The 18916-nt window shown below is 27.1% G+C and overlaps 1 protein-coding gene across 1 annotated transcript; it reads right to left on the bottom strand.

Moving 5' to 3' along the window:
- Positions 1–3063: 3063 nt before the first annotated feature.
- LOC105623505 (alpha-tocopherol transfer protein-like) lies at positions 3064–5700 on the bottom strand. Its single transcript, XM_012204932.1, has 6 exons — positions 5562–5700; positions 4791–4950; positions 4421–4601; positions 3627–3812; positions 3437–3542; positions 3064–3227 (listed from the first exon to the last, which is right to left on the bottom strand). The coding sequence occupies exons 1-6, from the start codon at positions 5698–5700 to the stop codon at positions 3064–3066; spliced, it is 936 nt and encodes a 311-aa protein (XP_012060322.1).
- Positions 5701–18916: the final 13216 nt, after the last annotated feature.

Genomic DNA, 18916 nt, shown 5'->3' on the forward strand with positions numbered 1-18916 from the left:
AACGTGTAAATGATATGCATAAACAAGGTACGTGCACTTTGCATCCTTCCCCCCCTCCTTCCTCGACTCCCCTATTGTAGTCAGAACGAATATTACATTACTGAGACAAGTATGCAAAATGAAGAAAACAATTACACTTAAAAAAGAAATATTTAATTTTAAGATATTAAAATGTTTTATTCTTGTCTCCATTTTTTAAATACTTAAAGATATTTTAATTTTAAACTTTTTCAATAAACAAAATACTACGTATTTTAAATCCAACTACATATTTTATTTACTGAAAAAGTTTAAAATTAAAACATCTTTTAACAAACGGAGACAAAAATAAAACATTTTAATATCTTAAAATTGAACACTTTTTTACAGTATATTCAAATAGCAAACAGTAGAAAAAGTTATGATGTATGACGCGATTCGCGCTCTTCGACAATACGAGTGATAAATAAACGTCTGTAACACCGTATTCGGCACGAATCAAAGTAGATTCAACAGAGGCATTATTCGATGCATCAGGCCGCGAGCATCATTAGCTTATTAAGTTAGTTAAGCGAGGACGAAAGAAGACAACGTTGTGCATTGCGGCAGTCATAAAGTTACCATCAAACATCATTTTAGTTTACTGCGGTATTTCGCTTTGTATTATTTGTACGATAATTTTTTTATTACCTAAAATTTACATTTCTATTTGATATTATCTGAAGAAACATTAATAACAGTCATCTCTTGAAAAATATTTTTACGATACATGAAAATATCGTTTTATATCTTTTTTATGAAGTAGGCGTTACTATTAGACATAAAATCGATAACTGCAGTATAAATAAGTCTAGAAGATTAATTAAAAAACGTTGAGTACAAGCAAGTGATATTTCAAACATCGGAATTATTTTTTAACTTCGTATTTTTTAATCTCTGTTTAATTTGTATCATAAGTAATTAATTGTCTTGTAAATAATTAGCCTATCAAATTTTTTAATCAACCAAATTTCTTATAAAATTCCATGATTGAGTTTGTTAAAATAATAAATTTATACCTTAATAAGGTTATACTGAAACTTTTGCACTTTGTCTTCAATCTATTTGAACTCCATATTCAAGAAATTTTATCATTTAAATGCAAATGAGTGACATTAAAAAATCATTTTTTTTAAATATTTGTTTTTGAGTTAATAAGTTGAAGATCAAACAAAAAAAAATCTCAATGTGTTTTTATGTTATGATATCGAAATTTATAATTAATACTAGTCTGTACCTTTTACATACTGAAGATGGTCAAATTGTGGCCGAAATGTAAATAATTCTATTATCAACAAATTTTTAATATATGACTTTCACTATCTTATGTAGCTGTTTATGCTTTTTATTTATTGTTTACAAAAATTAAACGAATAAAATGATATCAAACTGCAATAGTTTATAAATTTAATTGTTTATTGATTGAAAAAAATATATATAATGCTTTTAAAAATATAACTAAAATATATATAAAAATTTTCTCATTGTCTTCTGATTACAAAATTAAAAGTTATACAGAGTGTCCGGTAAGTTTTGACAAAACACTCGTGTGTAGAACGGACTAAACTGAATCGAAAAATCCTTTATCATGTAGTAATTTGCGTAACTTTTTTTTTAGTTACCCAATGAGGATGTTTAAAATTGATGTATAAAACAACTTTAAGATACTTTTAAAAAACATATTTTTAACTTTAAGATATTTTATAAAAAACTATGAAAGAAATCTTAAAGTTGTCGTATTGTTTATATATCGATTTTCTGTTTATTTGACAATTTTTAGAAATTAATATCTCATTCACTATTGCAAAAATTACAAAATGAGGATTTTTCAATTCAGTTTAGTCCGCTCTATCTGCATACGAGCGTTTTATGGAAACTTACCAGACTCTGCATAAACAGACTGATATTGTAAATAGAATTCTTTAATGATGAATAATATTAATAAATCACGTTTTATCTCTCTGAACTTATATATACTGATTCATAACTTAAAATAAATCTGCTTGATTGAAATATGTAAACATATTTATATTATTTAATGTTACTATATTGTTAGACATATATGTACAAAAGTAATATAATTCAGATAGTTTATGATAAATGCGTTTATGATAAATGCGTTTTGTGATCTTTATTACGTTGCATAAAATAAGCCGGAATAAATTGATTTAGCTGACAGGCTAGTACAAGACGATTAGACGCCCACTATTACATCGATAACCGTATCTGGGTCATGCAAATTATAACGTTCAACTTTTTTAAAATGTTATACTCAACAATTATTATAGTTTTTGCACATAATTGCGTAATTTCTTTTTTCCTCATTTCGTATATCTTTATTTCATTTAAGACGATGTGTGTTGAAATTGTCGTGAGATTGCTTTCAAAAAACAGTTATTTATTGATGTTTTATATGCATTGATTTTTTTAAATATTTTTGAAGCATAAAATATTTAAAAATTTATTAAAAATTTTATTTTTCTTATTTTATTATTACATATGCTTTTAAACAAATAACAAAAAAATATGTAAAGGCATTTATTATTATTTTATTTTTAATTATTTTATAAATTTTGTTAACGTTGAAATAAAAATAAAAATAATTTTAAAATACGTATTTAAGAAATATGCTTCTATAATAACGATAAGTATAGAAGTGGCGCTCTCTATAAACTAGTATTATGAAATAACAAGAATAAAAACTTTTTTGTTCATCGGATAATAAACTGATTTTTAATAAATGAAAATAAAACTTTATTAAATGCTTTGCAAATTTCCTTTTTAATAACAAATAGCATAAATGTTTTTTAAATAAAAAACGGTTTTAAATAAAAAATTAGTCTTATAGGTTTTCAAATTACCTTTTTTCTATTTTCCAAAAAATAGACTTAGTTCCACGTATAATGTATATATAATTTTATTTTTAATAAAAATAAAGTCATTATACTACTTTAAAAATCATATAATTTCATCTTATTTGTTAATTGGTTAAAATTATATGCTAATTGTAATTTGCAATTTCGAATTTTTATAATAAGAATATCGTTAATCTATATTCAATTTCCGAAATGAACCTTGAATTCCTTCGATGTTCATTGCAAGACAGGACGATTTTAATTCCAGTAAACGAGCCTTTTCATTTGTACGACTTAACTTTTCATCCTGTAGAAACCAATCTCTATTCTTTTCAATTTTTTTTTGCCATGCATCTATTTAGGAGAAATAAATAATATTGTATACCATAAATTTAAACTGTTCTTACAATTTTATGAAATTGGATATATATATATGATAAAAATTAATAAAGATTTTGTTTATAAATATATTTTTATTTATAAACAATATATGAAGCATAAACGCTTTTAGAAAAGTAAAATTAATATTGTTTCAAATATAAAATAAAAAATTATGTATTTACCATTTAATTCTTGAAAAGTACCTGCTTTGCCACCCCATTCATTAGGTAATATATCTTTGTTCATGTAAACATATAATTCTTCCGCACCACCGTTAAAAATGTGAAACTGCAAAGATAAAAAATGTATTCTTATGTGCATTTTTTATTCATTTCTCAATCTTATTTACCGGTTATCTTATTTAAACCTTACCTTTTGAGTCAATTTTTCTTTTAAAAGTGGATAAAATACATTGATTAAACTAGTGACGAACGACGGTGCGTGAAGAAAGTGAATGCTAGACAATCGGAAAGGCACACTATCTTGCACTGCCAATATTGCCCGTCTTACGATAGATTGCGTTGGAGTGAATTTTGTGAAGTGCGCCATGCTAAATCCCTAAAAGAACAAATTTCTTTTTTAAATGAATTATGGATATTTTAATGATAATCGTTGGTGAATAGTTTAAAAATAATTCATATATCTTTGAAGATAAAAGCGATAATATGGAATATAAAATAAAAAACGAAAAATTTCTTTAATAAATTTATATCATTTAATTTTTAATTATTAGATTTTAATTATTAGATTTAATTATTAGATTATTAATAATAAAGCTACGCACAATTTCAACTATTTTCGAAATAACAGTAATATAACTAGGTGAAAGTGCACTCAATGTACTTCGCACTTAAGTTTTCATATTTATAATTTCATATTCTATCAGCTTTACACCCAACCCCTTCTATATATATATATATTTTCCTTAAAGAATCAGTATGAGTTTGTTATATCATAAAAAATTGCATGTATTAAAGCAATGGATATTTTCTTTAACAAAATTTAAATTTTTTTTAACAATGTCAAAGATTTATTAAAAAGATTTATTAAAAATAATATCCCAAATAAATTATTAATTTATAAAGTATTAATAATTATGATTCTAAAATTGTAAGAATAACGATAAGATACAAGATAAAAAACATCGAAATATAAGCGCATCATACCTCGAGATCTACGATCATAATATTGGACAAACAAAATTCCTCCATCAAACGTGTATCAAGTATCATTAAGATACGTTTCACTAGCGCTTGAAACGAAAACTTCTCCATATCGGTGTCACGTAATCGAAAGATAGTGACACGATATCCTTCCTCAGTTAATGATGGCAGAATGAGGAAATCTCTAATAAAAATATTAGTTTAGAAACACATGCAACAGTAAATAAATTTAGTTGACTCTTTCCGATTTGTCAATTTAAAATCAAATACTTTAATTCCTTTTTTAGTCAATTGAAAAAAAAATTGTAAAAAAATCTAAAATTTATTTATGTTATGAAGAAGTTTCAGATATCAGAAATCAAGATTTATTTACATTATATTGTAAGAATCTCGAATATCTTGAGATAACGGATCGCGAGTGGTGAAAAATTCTGGCAAGGATGTTCGAACGGTGTAGTATCTTTCCAAGATTAATTTACATCTCTCAATGCTGTTCTTGCAATTGAAAAGAAATCTCTCCAGTTTGTTGTCGTCTGTAAATAACGAAAGATATATATAAATGTAAAGGTTGCATTCCTTTATGCAAAATTTCACACATTTTTCATTAAATGCATGTAATCTTATTTAATTTGAAATTTTATTGACAAATATTTTATTTTTTCCCTTTTTAATAAATATTTTTAATTCTTGCCATAACGAATTATTCAAAATTTTAAAAAATATGTAACATTTTTAAAAATTTGAATACACTATGAAATATTTTTAAATTATACAAAAATTTAAAAATATTTTTATATATTATATATTTTTTTCTTATATTATCTCCTTTTATTTCAATGTTACATATTTAAAAATATAAACATTAATTTTTCAAATCATGTGTTTTATCGTCTTAATGTACATAAAAGCATTTATAAGATCTACGTGTCTCTTAATGTATGTATACTTACAATATATTCAAAACTCATCAAAATTGACAGGAAAAATATTTGAGTTTATTTCTTTGTTTAGACATTTAAATATTTATCAATATTTTACATAATTATATTTGAAATTATATATCCATTCTTCTATGTCTTCTTCTATAACCATTGAAATAACATATTACTTTATCAATGTGATTACGAGTAATTTAGGAACAAACCTATGTGATTCGGCAAATGCGGCTGTTTTGAAAGCCATTCTCGAAGCGCTCTGATATCTTGTTTTCTTATTTCCGGATCAGATGGAAGTTCCTTGTCTATACGTTTCTGTTGCGCCGGCGTTGGTGGTAACAACGTCATGATTTTCTGAGACAACCACTGAATCGATATTGTTGTCTAGCTACAGGATGCGAGGATTGCAAGATTTGATGCAAGGGAAGAATAATTTTGATAGATGATTATTACTGTAATGGAAAAATCACACAAATTTATTTTTATTAATATAAGTTTTTTTTTATTAAATATTAAATTATGAATTAAAAATGTCTATATGTGTAAATAACATATTTAAATGCAATAATCCGTACACACTTTATTCAAAAAACATCCTGCCTGAAAACACTCTTAGGACATACAGGACATTCTCTGAAATATCTTCAATTCCTGAGAGATTTGTTTTTTTTTTTGGGAAAATATAATTCACAAACGATTGAAATGTACCAACAAAGTTAACTGCAAATGTTTTCTGGATTAAGTTCTCATTGTGCAAATCAAGCACAAATTACTGAATTTTCAGTAACTTGACTATTATTGATTATATTCAGTAGTTTTGTACTCAGAGTTGACAAGAAATGCATTATTTTGTTGATCGTTACCTTGTTATAATAACGATTTGATAATGACATTGTGAATTTTTTATGGCCATAATGACATCAAAGTTAGAGAAGTCAATCATTATTTGTAACGGGTTAAAAGAGTCATTCGTTACTGAAAAAAATTCTTAATTTGTAATGAGTTACTTATTATTCGTTATTTATTACTTTTTTCAATAAGTAATTTGTAATGATGAAAAGTTATTTTTCAAAGTGACTTTTCTAACCTAAGCACCGTAGCGTTTATAGTTAATTAGCGTTATCATCATAAAAAATTATAACACCGTCATCAAATTATTTACTACAAAAAGTAACGACAAAGTAATTGAAAAGTAATTAACCCTGTTTGTACTTCTACATTGAGATTAAAGAGGACTTAAATTCAATAATACTTTGTACTTGACTCTTGCACTGATACTAAAGAAGACTTAAATCCAGAGTTAAAATGTTTGCAGATAACTTTGTTGATAAGTACATTCTAATTGTTTGCTAATTATATTTTATCGTCTCTATTATTATTTATCCACTAACAAGGCGGATGTTCATATAGACATTTTACTTATTAAATTTGATTTATTCTTCAGTCACAAAATTATTTTTATTTTTATTTATTTTATTTTTATTATTATCATAATTATTTTGTTGTTTAGTATAAAATTTTAACAATTTTTTACACACACACACACACACACACACACACACACACTTAAGCTACAATTTAGCAATTTGATAATTTTTTGGTACTTTAGCATAACTTACAACACATGTAAAGTACCAAAATAATGAACACTTGCTATGTTGTAATATTTATTTTTAAAAAACGCACAATTTCTCTAATCATTTCTGAATTGTACAGGATTACTTATATCTATCGTTTACTTTCACATTTTTCCTGTCAGCACAAGTAAAGGTGGCACTAGGTCATACGTCTTAGCAGTTTGATTTTCTCATTTTAACGAACAAATATTTGATCACAAATTAGAAATATCATGATAAACAGAGTTTTATAGCAAAGACATCAAAGAATTTTGAAATGTCAAATAAAATATAGAAAAATATAATATAATTTAGATATTTTTTGCTTTTCTGTTATTTTTAATTGCTAATATCATTAATTTAAATATATTTCTACAGAAATCATCATAAATTAGTATTATCCAGTATTATAATTATGCGCATCTTTCATATCACAATTTATTTACTGACGCAATTTATTTACACAAAGACGTTTCCGTTCAGTTTCCGCACTATACATAGACAATATTTAACTCTTTAAAATATATGTTTAAAATGGCAAACGAAGGTGAAGAGGTAATCGGAAATAACACTGCATATGGGCGAGTCAGAGAAACGTAAAGGAGAATGCATACGTGATATGAATTCGATTTCATGGGTGACCTCATTTCAAATTATTTTCAAATTTTGAACGCGCATTTCTTTTTAAACCGATTAGTTCATTGAATAAATTAGTTTTCCGTTGTTATCGCGAATAATTAACAAAAAATGGAGAATTTAAACATATTTATTATCGTGCTTTCAACAAAATTAAATTTAAATTAAAAAATTAAATTAAATTAAAAAATTAACACTAATAAATTAAATTTTCAATTTTTAGGTTTTCAAATTTGTAATCTTTACATTTGAATATTTGTTATATATTTCATGTTATGTAAGCAAAATGGTTCAAATATTTCGTAATTGTTAATCAATAAATTTTCGCTATTATAATAATTTGACTGCAAAAAGAAAGGATAATATGAGCATAACCAACTAATTAATTTTGATCTTTTTGATAACTATAATTTTATGAAAAGTGTTGGAATAAAAACATTATAAATTTCTAATTTGAATTCTAAATAATTTGCTAGCAATTCTAACCAAAGCAAGAGAATTGCAATTTTATATGATCGAATTTTATAAAGTATATCACGTTTATCAGCAATATTACAACTGCAAATAATATTGCTAATAAACCGGCGAAAATCATAGAGTGGGATGCATGAGACGAATTTTATGTCGGAGAAGATAAGATAGTAATAAAATTTCGAGAAGATAAACAAGTAAATATGAGTTGATATTGGAATAACTATATTAGACAAAAGATAATTACGAAATACGAGAATAAAGATATAAAATGAATGGTCGTACATTTTCCTTCTTTTGAATGAATAAATGTAAAATTTAAACTTGTCTGATTGGAAAGCTAATAAAATAATATTTTAAATATTAAATTTCTTTAATCTACAGTCTATGTAATAAAAATAAATTTTACAAAAATTTTATAAGGATAATGTAAAAAAAGTTTTTAATATAATATGTAAATCTTATTTTCTAAAACCAAGATGAGATATACAATTGTACTTTTTTCAAAAAATAGATTTTATCGAAAAATTAAAAGTTTTATGAATTCTATATATTTGAAATTTTGTATTTTGCTGATTTATAGACTGAAAAGAAAGCATGTTTTGGAAATCGATTTTAGATATTACGACACTTACCTTGCAATAGATGCGAAACATCACACAGACATGAGGCAAAATTCATACATGTTGCATTACGGAGGCCAACTTGACGAATGAAGAAGTATATCTTCCGCAGTTCCTGTCCGCTCAGAATTTCTATCTACTCGAAGCAAAACGATTCTTCTCCTCCTCGTGCTAGTTGTACACCAAGTTCCCCACCATTCAGACATTGCACACATATAACTCGCCGCATATGAAGAATATACAGATTCTTAACACCCAATACATGCGTGATTAAATAGAGAACGCCAAATTGTCTGTCTCAATGTTTTCGTAATGAAATTTCGCTGACGTGACCAGTTTACGGGGTAAATCAGTAGGTTACAATTATTGATTTTCGTATGAAGATAATAAATTTTGGGAAACTTTTTGAAGAAACACACATTGGAATGAACAAGCGATCTATGGAAGAATTTGTACTTTGCTACTAAAACCTTAACTGTATCAAAATGTTTAATATACATAATTAAACTCATTTAAACATTTATGTATTGTCTCACTTCTAATGTCACAATCTGGAATAATATCTTAATAACACATAATTATATTCCCAATGTTTAACAAGTACATCGCCAACATAAATTGCAACTGGAGTAGTGATGAGTAAACAGAAGCCTTAACATTAAACAATTATTAAAATATTATTAGTGTAACAAGAAAGAAATTGTAAAATTAACAGTGATCTAGATCTTAAAAGTAAATCATTAATTGAAGAAAAATGAATGTTTAAGGCATTGTTTAATTATTACTATTACTTTTCATTTAATAACTAGTTCGCAAAGTGAACGAGAATTATAATGAAGTAATTAATATAATTATATATTTGTACCGTGTATATAAACTTTCTAATAGATTAGCGTAGCTTGCAATTAAAGTATTTCTCCGAGAAATTGAATTTCTACAGATTTTTTGAAATTTGGATATTACAAATTTTGCTGAAGCAACATTTTAATATTTTGCGGTGAAAATCTTTCATAGATTTAAAAAAAAATAAATATATAATATAGAAATATTATAGAAATCTTATTAAAAAAATAGGGAGGTCTATCATTTCTGAATTAGAGTAGTTTAAATTTGTAATTTGGTGGAATTCTTCTCGCATGCCGAGTGGCGAGACAGAGACATGCTGTTGTCACATTTCAATTGTCTTCTAGTGCGAACTAGTGTTCGTGTACAGATACGACATGTTTATGTGTGTATGTATATCATGATGGAAATATATGGGTGCATTCCAAGTTATGCATGAAGCGCATGATGCATCATTTGTCCTTGTTGTTTATCAAATAATAAAGAAAGATAAAACGATATATGATGCACTTCATGCGTAACTCGGAACGCACTTATTATTTCAATCATGGTGTATACGTTTGCCTCAAAAGTTTCTCTCTTCAGAAAGCACGCGGAGAGGCACATTTGTACGCAATTAATTTTTTAGCGCAATTGTAATCGGAGAAATATCTTAAGGTAATCGATGTGCCATCCGGTTACGAAAATATCTACATAAAATTACAAGGTTTCGCAAGAAAAAAATTTTAAAGACTAGATTATCCTGCCTGACGCGGAGCGTAACATTATAATATGATATTATCAGTAAATGCACAGTAAATTCAACCATATCTTTAAGGCATGAATATAAAATTTAGCTGGATATAATTTATTATTACTTATACTCAAAGTACTAAACTACAGCTTTTCGATTAAATATTAAAAATTAGCAAATTACATAGTTTGATGGAATGCAAGAATAGGAAGTAGGTTAAATTCTTCATTCTTGAAGCACAAGAATTTATCAAAGACAAACACAGCTGCATGTCGCGATAATCTTTAACATTCCAAGTTCATTTGGAAATCAACGATTGCATTAAAAAATTATGGTGATCCTTACATTTCGATGTGACATAAAATCGAAGAGAGCTCAGTTTTCCTCCATTTTTCTTTATTTTTTAGCTCCATCTTTTAGCTCCATAATGGAATTAAATCATGGAATTCATAAAAAGATCTATGATCAAATTATACTATGCATATTTTTAGTGTTGCAATTGACAGGCTTGATAGGTTTAGTTTATACTTCATGTATCAATCGTTACTATATGTTGTTATTGTATGCATGTATGTACATATCAATTTGCGGCGTTGATAATTAGGTTAATTTTATTATTAAATCTAAAAAAATTAAGTTTATCACTTGGGATATGAATCTGTAAACATCATTGTAAATCACAAAATGCAAAGTTTTTCGCGAAATGGTGGATTGTATTACCATATGCAACACCGCTTGCATAACATGCATCTGGTGTGTCCTCTTTTCGGTATGGTACGAGCTCGTAAAAATCGTGGGTTGCAAACGATACAAGTGTGTCGAAGCATGTTCGTTCTGTGTGTATTTCTTCAGTTAAATTATTCCTCTTTTCTCAGTTTTCCAAGATTTTCACAGAATCTTAGAAGAGTGGATTCAAGCGAATGTTGCGTACGTAGAAAGCCGAAGCAGAAACATCGAAGAGTACGTTCGCACGATTTTCCGAAATGGATGAGAGCTGAATCAAATCATGCGCGACGAAGATTCAAAGATTGTTCTTGTTTTGAACGTAATCGAAAAGATCAACAAGAAAGTCGATTACACCATAGGGAAAAAATATGCGCTCAATCAGGAGAATGTCGGAACCTGCATCGGTGTATGCAAAAGAAAAGGGAAACCTCGCAAATATGTAACAAACAAATTGAACATTCAAATAATTACAAGTCGGATGATTCTTTAAACAAGAGGAATAATACAAATACCAACTTAAAAGCAACCAAAAGCGAATATCATGTTTATAAAAGATCCTGAGATAAAAACAAGAGACATCAAGAATTAAAAATAAAAATGGATTGTAACAACGAAATAAAAACGTTGAACAATGAAGAATATGTTGAATAATTCTTCTAATAATAAAACCAATAATTATATCAATTAAGTCAAAGAAATATCATACATCTACCTTTAAAATCACTCATATTCATTAATTTTCTGCAATGTTAGACTTTAAAAAGAACAATTAATTTTTTATTGTGAATTCTAATAGATAAGTTTAAATACATAAAAAAATAAATAAAATATAATCTAACTTTTGTGATAATAAAAACTCATTAAAATTTTCACATTTACGAGTATGTAGAAATATTTTTTTTACTTTTATACAGTTCAAATTCACAATATAAAAATCTGCACTGAAGTTCTTCTGACTTCGAAGATCCAAATTACAGAAAAAGATTAAGAATTTTACATTGCCGATGGAGATTTAAGAAGAGTTATTTGTCCATATATATATTTGTATTTTCTTTTAAATAAAGTTGAACACAACAAATAAGACTAAAAACTTTGAAATGTTAGGTATTTTATTAGCCATAAATCTTGATTTATATTTATAAAATTTCTGTTTTTAATCTTTATCTTAGAATTTACAATATCTACATAATAATAAGTTTATATCGTTAATTTATTAATCTGTTACAACAATTTAAAAGTCAGTAATAGCTACGTTAGCCTCGAAATTTTGCTCAACATTATAATCATGCTTCTTGTCAAAGTATCTTTTTGAATGACAATTTCTTTGAAAGGAGTTCTCACTGAATTAATCAAGATCATTGTCGACAATTTGCACAACTTTTTGGACTGTTGAAAACTCCATTATACATTACGACCGTCGATTTTGTATCATTTATCGTTTGAGAAGCCTCTGACATTTTAGCCTTTTTATCGAACCTTTTTACTTCCAATCCCTCTCTGAAATACATATTCAGTATACACAATAAAAAATTGTAAATTGATATTAAAAAATATATTAAAAATATATTAAATTTATATTATAAATAGTTGCAATATAAAAATAGGAAAATAAGTAAAGAGCAGTAATATAAAATACAATTTTTTTTACATGATTGATTTCTGGTTGCTTTTCTTTTGATATCCCAGATCTTTAGATCTATTCTTATGGCTTCTTTTATTTCTCTTGCTACCATTTGTATCAGACTTGTTAACAATTTTAGTATAGCCATCAAAATCTGATTCTTTGACTTTTTGGCAATTTGCAAAGTATATTTCTTCGATCTCTTTGAATCGAATTTTTGTTGAGTAGTAGTTTTCCTAGGATAAAAACGATGACCTCGATATTGCCACCTGATGCGCAACAAAATTATTAATGGCACATATAATTTTAATATGTATTTAAGTGCTAATGTGCGCGCACGCGATAGCCAAAATTTATCAATGTCAATAAAATAAATTTTTAATTACAATTACAAATAATTTATTGGCTATCCGAACAAAATCACATTAATTCGTTAAAGGAGCATAAAAGCCAATTCGCAAGATGTATGTGTAAGTGTGTATCAACAAACAATCTCTTTGTAAATATATATATATAGCATTTGCTAATATCATGCTATATTGCATGATATTAGCATTTGCTATATCTTGCAAATTGACTTTTATATTTCCTTTAATGAAAAAATTTTTAATTCTTAAATAAAACATTACATACATTTCTTATATTGCTATATCTTTATATTATATATTATAAAAACATATATTTTATAAAAACAATGCTATGTATACTTAAATCCTACTTTGCCATTTATTTTTCTTGTAATTTTAAAAATAATTTCAAGTTTTTATTATATTCTTATATTCAAATGTATGTGAAAAACTACTTTTTGTTTGGATATACATATATACTTGAAATTATTTATATTATACGAAGAAATAACCTGTGTGGTAACAAAAAATTGTAACTTATAATTTTATGTTTATTTTTTATAGGTTTATAATTCCCACAGTTATTTGCGCTTTTTCTTGTATTTTGAACAAGGTTTTTATTCGATATAAGAAAAATAAATAAAATGGAAGTACAAAGGGCACGTTTGGTCGCGAATATTACAAATGCCAGTGTCTCTTACGCCGAGAGAACCATTTACAGTTTACAACAGTCACGCACAATTGCAACAAAAAGAATAGTTTGTAATAATTACCATAATGCGCAGGTTGTAATTGTGGAACTGAACCTAAAAATTCAATTCACCACTGTCAAGACTATTAGTTCCCTCTATTAGATTCCAGCATGACTTGCCAACATTTTCCCTCACATGAACGATTTATTGCTCGCTGTCACTTTACATGAAGGTAACAATTACTGGTAATTTTTTACAAAATTCTATTTAGGAATGATAAATAGATACATATCCAGTACTTTCAATCACGACACCCATTTATTTTTATGCCAATTTTATTGTACATACCTTATATTTCTAATTATACTATGTTCAGAGTGAGCTAAATTGTTAAATACATAGCAGAAACAGATTAAATTTACTATATTACTAACTTTTCATATTAAATAAATCGATAAAATATAAAATATAAAATGTTTTCCTATATATTAATAAATAAAATAATTTTACAATTATTTATAATAAAGTAATATTAATTTAATTTTAAAGTAATTTTATAGTTAAATAAAATTTAAAACATTTTTTTACTCATAATACATTTCATATCGTAGAAAAATAAAAGTCATTAGATTTTTTATTGATTATTGTCGTAAAAGAAACTCAGAAGTGCATTCATTTCTAAGCCAATAAGAACATGATACCATATACTGCCATATTGCCGCGTTATTATTATATATACTATTTGAATTATGTCATAATAAAAGTTGATTTTCTACAAGATTCTTCTTACTTTAATATTAATTTTTAATATTTTATATTAATTACTTTAATATTAATATTATGCTTTCTCTTTTGGGAAGTAATAAAAATGTATAATTCTGAATTCTTCTTTTCGATGATTATATTTACGTGTTTTTATTCGCAAGTACTCATTTTGGTCTTTCAAATTGTCATATTAAAATTACCGCGGTGCAAATATTTAAATAGTCATATTTGAGCCGTGTTCCAAAATTCATTGCCAACGCTGAAATCTACAGTTTACGTCACATATACTATACATTTTCGGCACTGAATTTTGGAACAGCTATAGAATCTGCGCAAAATCATATGAAAGTTGTCTCGAGAATGAGATATCAGAAAGTCGATTGTATATCTTGGATAATCTTGAATATCTTGGGATAAAAATTAGAAAAGTGAGTAAATTTACTAATTGTAAGTGACCAATTGAATTATAAATTGAATTCTAGTAAATTTGTTCACTTGTAATTTTCATCTCATCAATCGACTCCCTAACTTTCTTCCACCATGATATATATATTTACCTTGTCTGTTTCCGTCATAGTTAAATAGAAATGAAAATTAAAACGATTTTATTGAAAAATTTAAAAATATCACGCAAAATTAGAAATTAAATTGTATTTAACCATAGACTATGTTCATGTGTTTAATTTTCATGACATCAAAATAAAATCATTTTGACTTTCTTTTGACAGGTGTATTCTTTGACTAAAGTAATGATCAACCTATTCGTGTGACATATTTTTCAATTTCTGCAGGAATACCTTCGTAGAATTGACAGGTAATCGGAAAGAGAAGATATACAGGAAGTATGTACAGATTATCATAACTGTTGACAGGGGAACCAGCCAATCAGTAATTCTGCTATGCCATAGATCTTCTCTCCGCAGGGGTTCTTCTGGGGCTCTTTGTGGATATCAGGACACACAATAGCACAGTAACCGCAATATAAAAACGGCGGTCTCGAGATCCCCTGATCTGCGCATCTGTGTGACGTAACATAATGATGATATTACGGCTTTTCCCCCTATCTTTCGTTCACGGATCAAGCAGCTTTAGCTGCAGTTTCCGATGCCACAATTGGTGGACCACCCTGAATAATCGCGCGCGTTACCGCCCGCGGCGAACGTGCTTGTTGATTTATTTATTCCTTTACTGCGACAATTAATATTATTAACGGAAAATGAGAGAATTAAAGCCAAAAATAAATTTGCTTCATTTTTTGCGCAAAAAAGAAAGCAAAAATACTTTTCACGTTATCATATAGTATTGTTTTGTTTATATTCTGTTAAATTATTCTGCTAATTGTGATTTTTAATTGTAATTTATAATTACAGAAATTGTTAGCAATGATATTAACAGAAAATATTTCCATATTTAAACTTAAGAACTTTTATTTTAAAAATAATAACTTAATTAATGATCATTTTTAAATTAAATTTCATCTTGATTTAACTTACTTTTTATTTTCTCTATAAGAAATTTATTTCTCTATAAGAAGAAAAATAAAATTAAATCTTTAAGAGATTAAAATTAATTAATATTGGTAAAAATGAATATAAAAAATTTAACCAAGAGAAATGAATAGAAAAAGAAATAACTACTCAAAAGAAGTAATTTAAGAAGTTATTCTATTCATTATTATTTTCGTAATGAACATCTACCTATCTGAACAATATCAGCGTTTGCAGTGCGAGAATTTTCTTTAATCGAGATGCTACCAGCTCCTTTATACGTGTTCAATTCTGTTTGTGTCCGGGCGTGCGAAAAAATATCTCGATTTTACGCGTTTTTCACAAGTGGCCCATGAATTATCGCAGTTCTTTCATTCCGAAGACGTCAATTCTAGCGCGTCGAGATCTTCTCCTTAGCTCGCAGACAGCCATCCTCCGTACAATATCGTGGTCACTTGTCGCTCCATTCATCAGCAACCGCAGACTCCTCTTTAGCCCGTCACGGCTTAGGAAAAACGAGTAGCTTTTCACTCACCGCCGTGACTATGCTCGTCACACCGTTTCTCTCCATGCATCAAGAGCGCGTTTCTCGTGGTGTTCTAATTTATTGGTCAGCGTCATTGTCACCGCCTTTAAACGCGACCACACAGAATGCGAACGACACCTTTATGAACTCCCACGCCATTCACAATTACGAAACCGCCCTCACATTTTCTTACTCCCGCGTCCCCACGTATATTGTGAAGTCTGCTTTCCCCCTACGCCAATAATCGCGACATCCATTCTCCTCTTTTGTGAGTTTAACTTTATACATCGGATAGACACGACCGACGTCGCGGACGACGCTCGCGGAATATTCGTGATCGCCGACTGTGACGATCTCGAGAAAATCGGTGACAATGCCAAGAAAATATGGGGATATTTTAAGATGTTTCGAGTATCTTCTAAATCGTTTTTATAAGAGAAGAACGACTGAACTCAATAGACACATCCATATTATATTGCGTTATGTAATATACAACAATGAATTAATTTTTTATTTAAAGAAGAAAAACTGTGAATTAAGTAGAGATAACGCTGAGGAATAGATACTCAAAAATAAAACACAAGTCATCATAACATTAAAATCATGTAAAAATAGCTCCAGAATAATTATTATAAGTCATTTTTCAATAAGTTACGATTAATTTTTATTGTGATTTGTTATTCTGTTTGAGATGCTTTCTTGTAACATGCTTTCTTATTATATATTTGCATCAAAATGTGCAAAGCAAATTTCTATCGCATATTTTTTGCATATTTTTGATCGATCTAGTGACAGAAAACAGATATGCAAAATTATAAATTTTAATATATTGGGTTGTCCGGAAAGTTCGTGCCGCAAAAGATTTAAATTTAATAAATGTATATTAAAATTTAAATCTTCTGCGTTTTAATTTTCTTTCAAAATCGGTACTAATTTTCCGGACAGCCTAATATGTATATAAAATATGTGACGATATTCTTTGATATCGTAGCTCGTTTACTTACAACTCAGCAAAGCAGATGAAGAAATTAGCAAGCAATTATGATAATAGTCTTTAACAATGCGGCCTTCAGTAGCATGCTGTGTCATTGATTGTTAATGAGGCTCATTCTCTTACGAATAATTAAGGAAAAAAAATGAAAAAAAACGAGTCAAAAAACGAGAGGATCTGATCATATAACAAAGCAATTTTGCATGGCTACTCAGTCAAACGATGAATAAGCTGGACGTATAGTTCGTATTAAGCATACAATATGCATTTCATTGAAGATTCCATAGTAAACGAAGTCCAGCCTTTTCTTCTGAATGTTATCAACAGTTATTATAGTTACGGTACTGATAGATTCGATCCAAATTCATTTATATTCTTTAAATACTCGGAAGAAGTTTAGGTCTATTCAATTGTTAATATCAAAAGTACTGTTTTTTATTCTAACAATAAGCAGCTGTAGTTCTAAAGATAAAAGTTTATCCTTCATGAAAGAATTAGGCAAACTGAATAAATAAATTTACAAAATTATCACTTTATAAAATATAAAATATTAAAAAATATAATTTTTTTAAATTATTAAGAATTATATTTTTTTTCTTAGATCTTTATGTAAACAAAGTAAAGGCTCATAAGAATTTTGGCGCAGTAATCAAAATGCGCAATATTATTATGCACTAATTATCAAATTCTCTTGATTAACTTACTTTATTGACGATTTAGACAGTTGGCAACAATTAAATCTTTATTAATAATTGACAGTAATTGATAGAATTCCATTTTATTTTATTTTGAGTTATTTGATATTTGATTTTTAAATAAATTAGTACACAAAAATATGTAATGTAAAAAATATGTTACTTTTAAGATACCGAATTATTTTCCTTTTTTCTTTTGTTCGTGTTTTTTTCTTTTACGCTTGTTGATTACTTTGCATTTTTCTCTACCACATCCGATTCTTTTTCTACATCGTCATTGGTTTGCGATGGTGCTGTAGTACAGATGACGGTGATAATATTGATGGCGGTTTAGGTGTTCTGAGTTCGAGTTCGACATTTCTATTTTTCTGTTCAGAGTATTCTTTCTTTTTAATCCTTAATAAAAAAATATCTTGATCGCCTTCTCTTATATGATCGCTATACACTTCTTGTGTTCCCGAACTAAATTGAGGATAGACAGTGATGGTCTTGCATTGATGCTTGTCTTGCTGTTCATCTTTGCATGATTCGATCTGCAGAAATTTAAATTATACATATATGTTTTTTAAAGTAAAGTTATAAATTTTCTTAGTATTTTTGTTTCTTTTGATGTATTCATTTTTTTAATCTATAATAAATATAATAAATATATAATAAATATAAATATATATATATATATATATATATATATATATTTCCTTTTGAAGAAGATTTATAACAAAATAAAAAATTTATATAAAACTTAATTATACTTAATATAAAATATATATATGTTATATATACAGAATTAGA

The sequence above is a fragment of the Atta cephalotes genome, assembly GCF_000143395.1.
Source record: "Atta cephalotes unplaced genomic scaffold scaffold00001, whole genome shotgun sequence".
Classification (NCBI taxonomy): domain Eukaryota; kingdom Metazoa; phylum Arthropoda; class Insecta; order Hymenoptera; family Formicidae; genus Atta; species Atta cephalotes.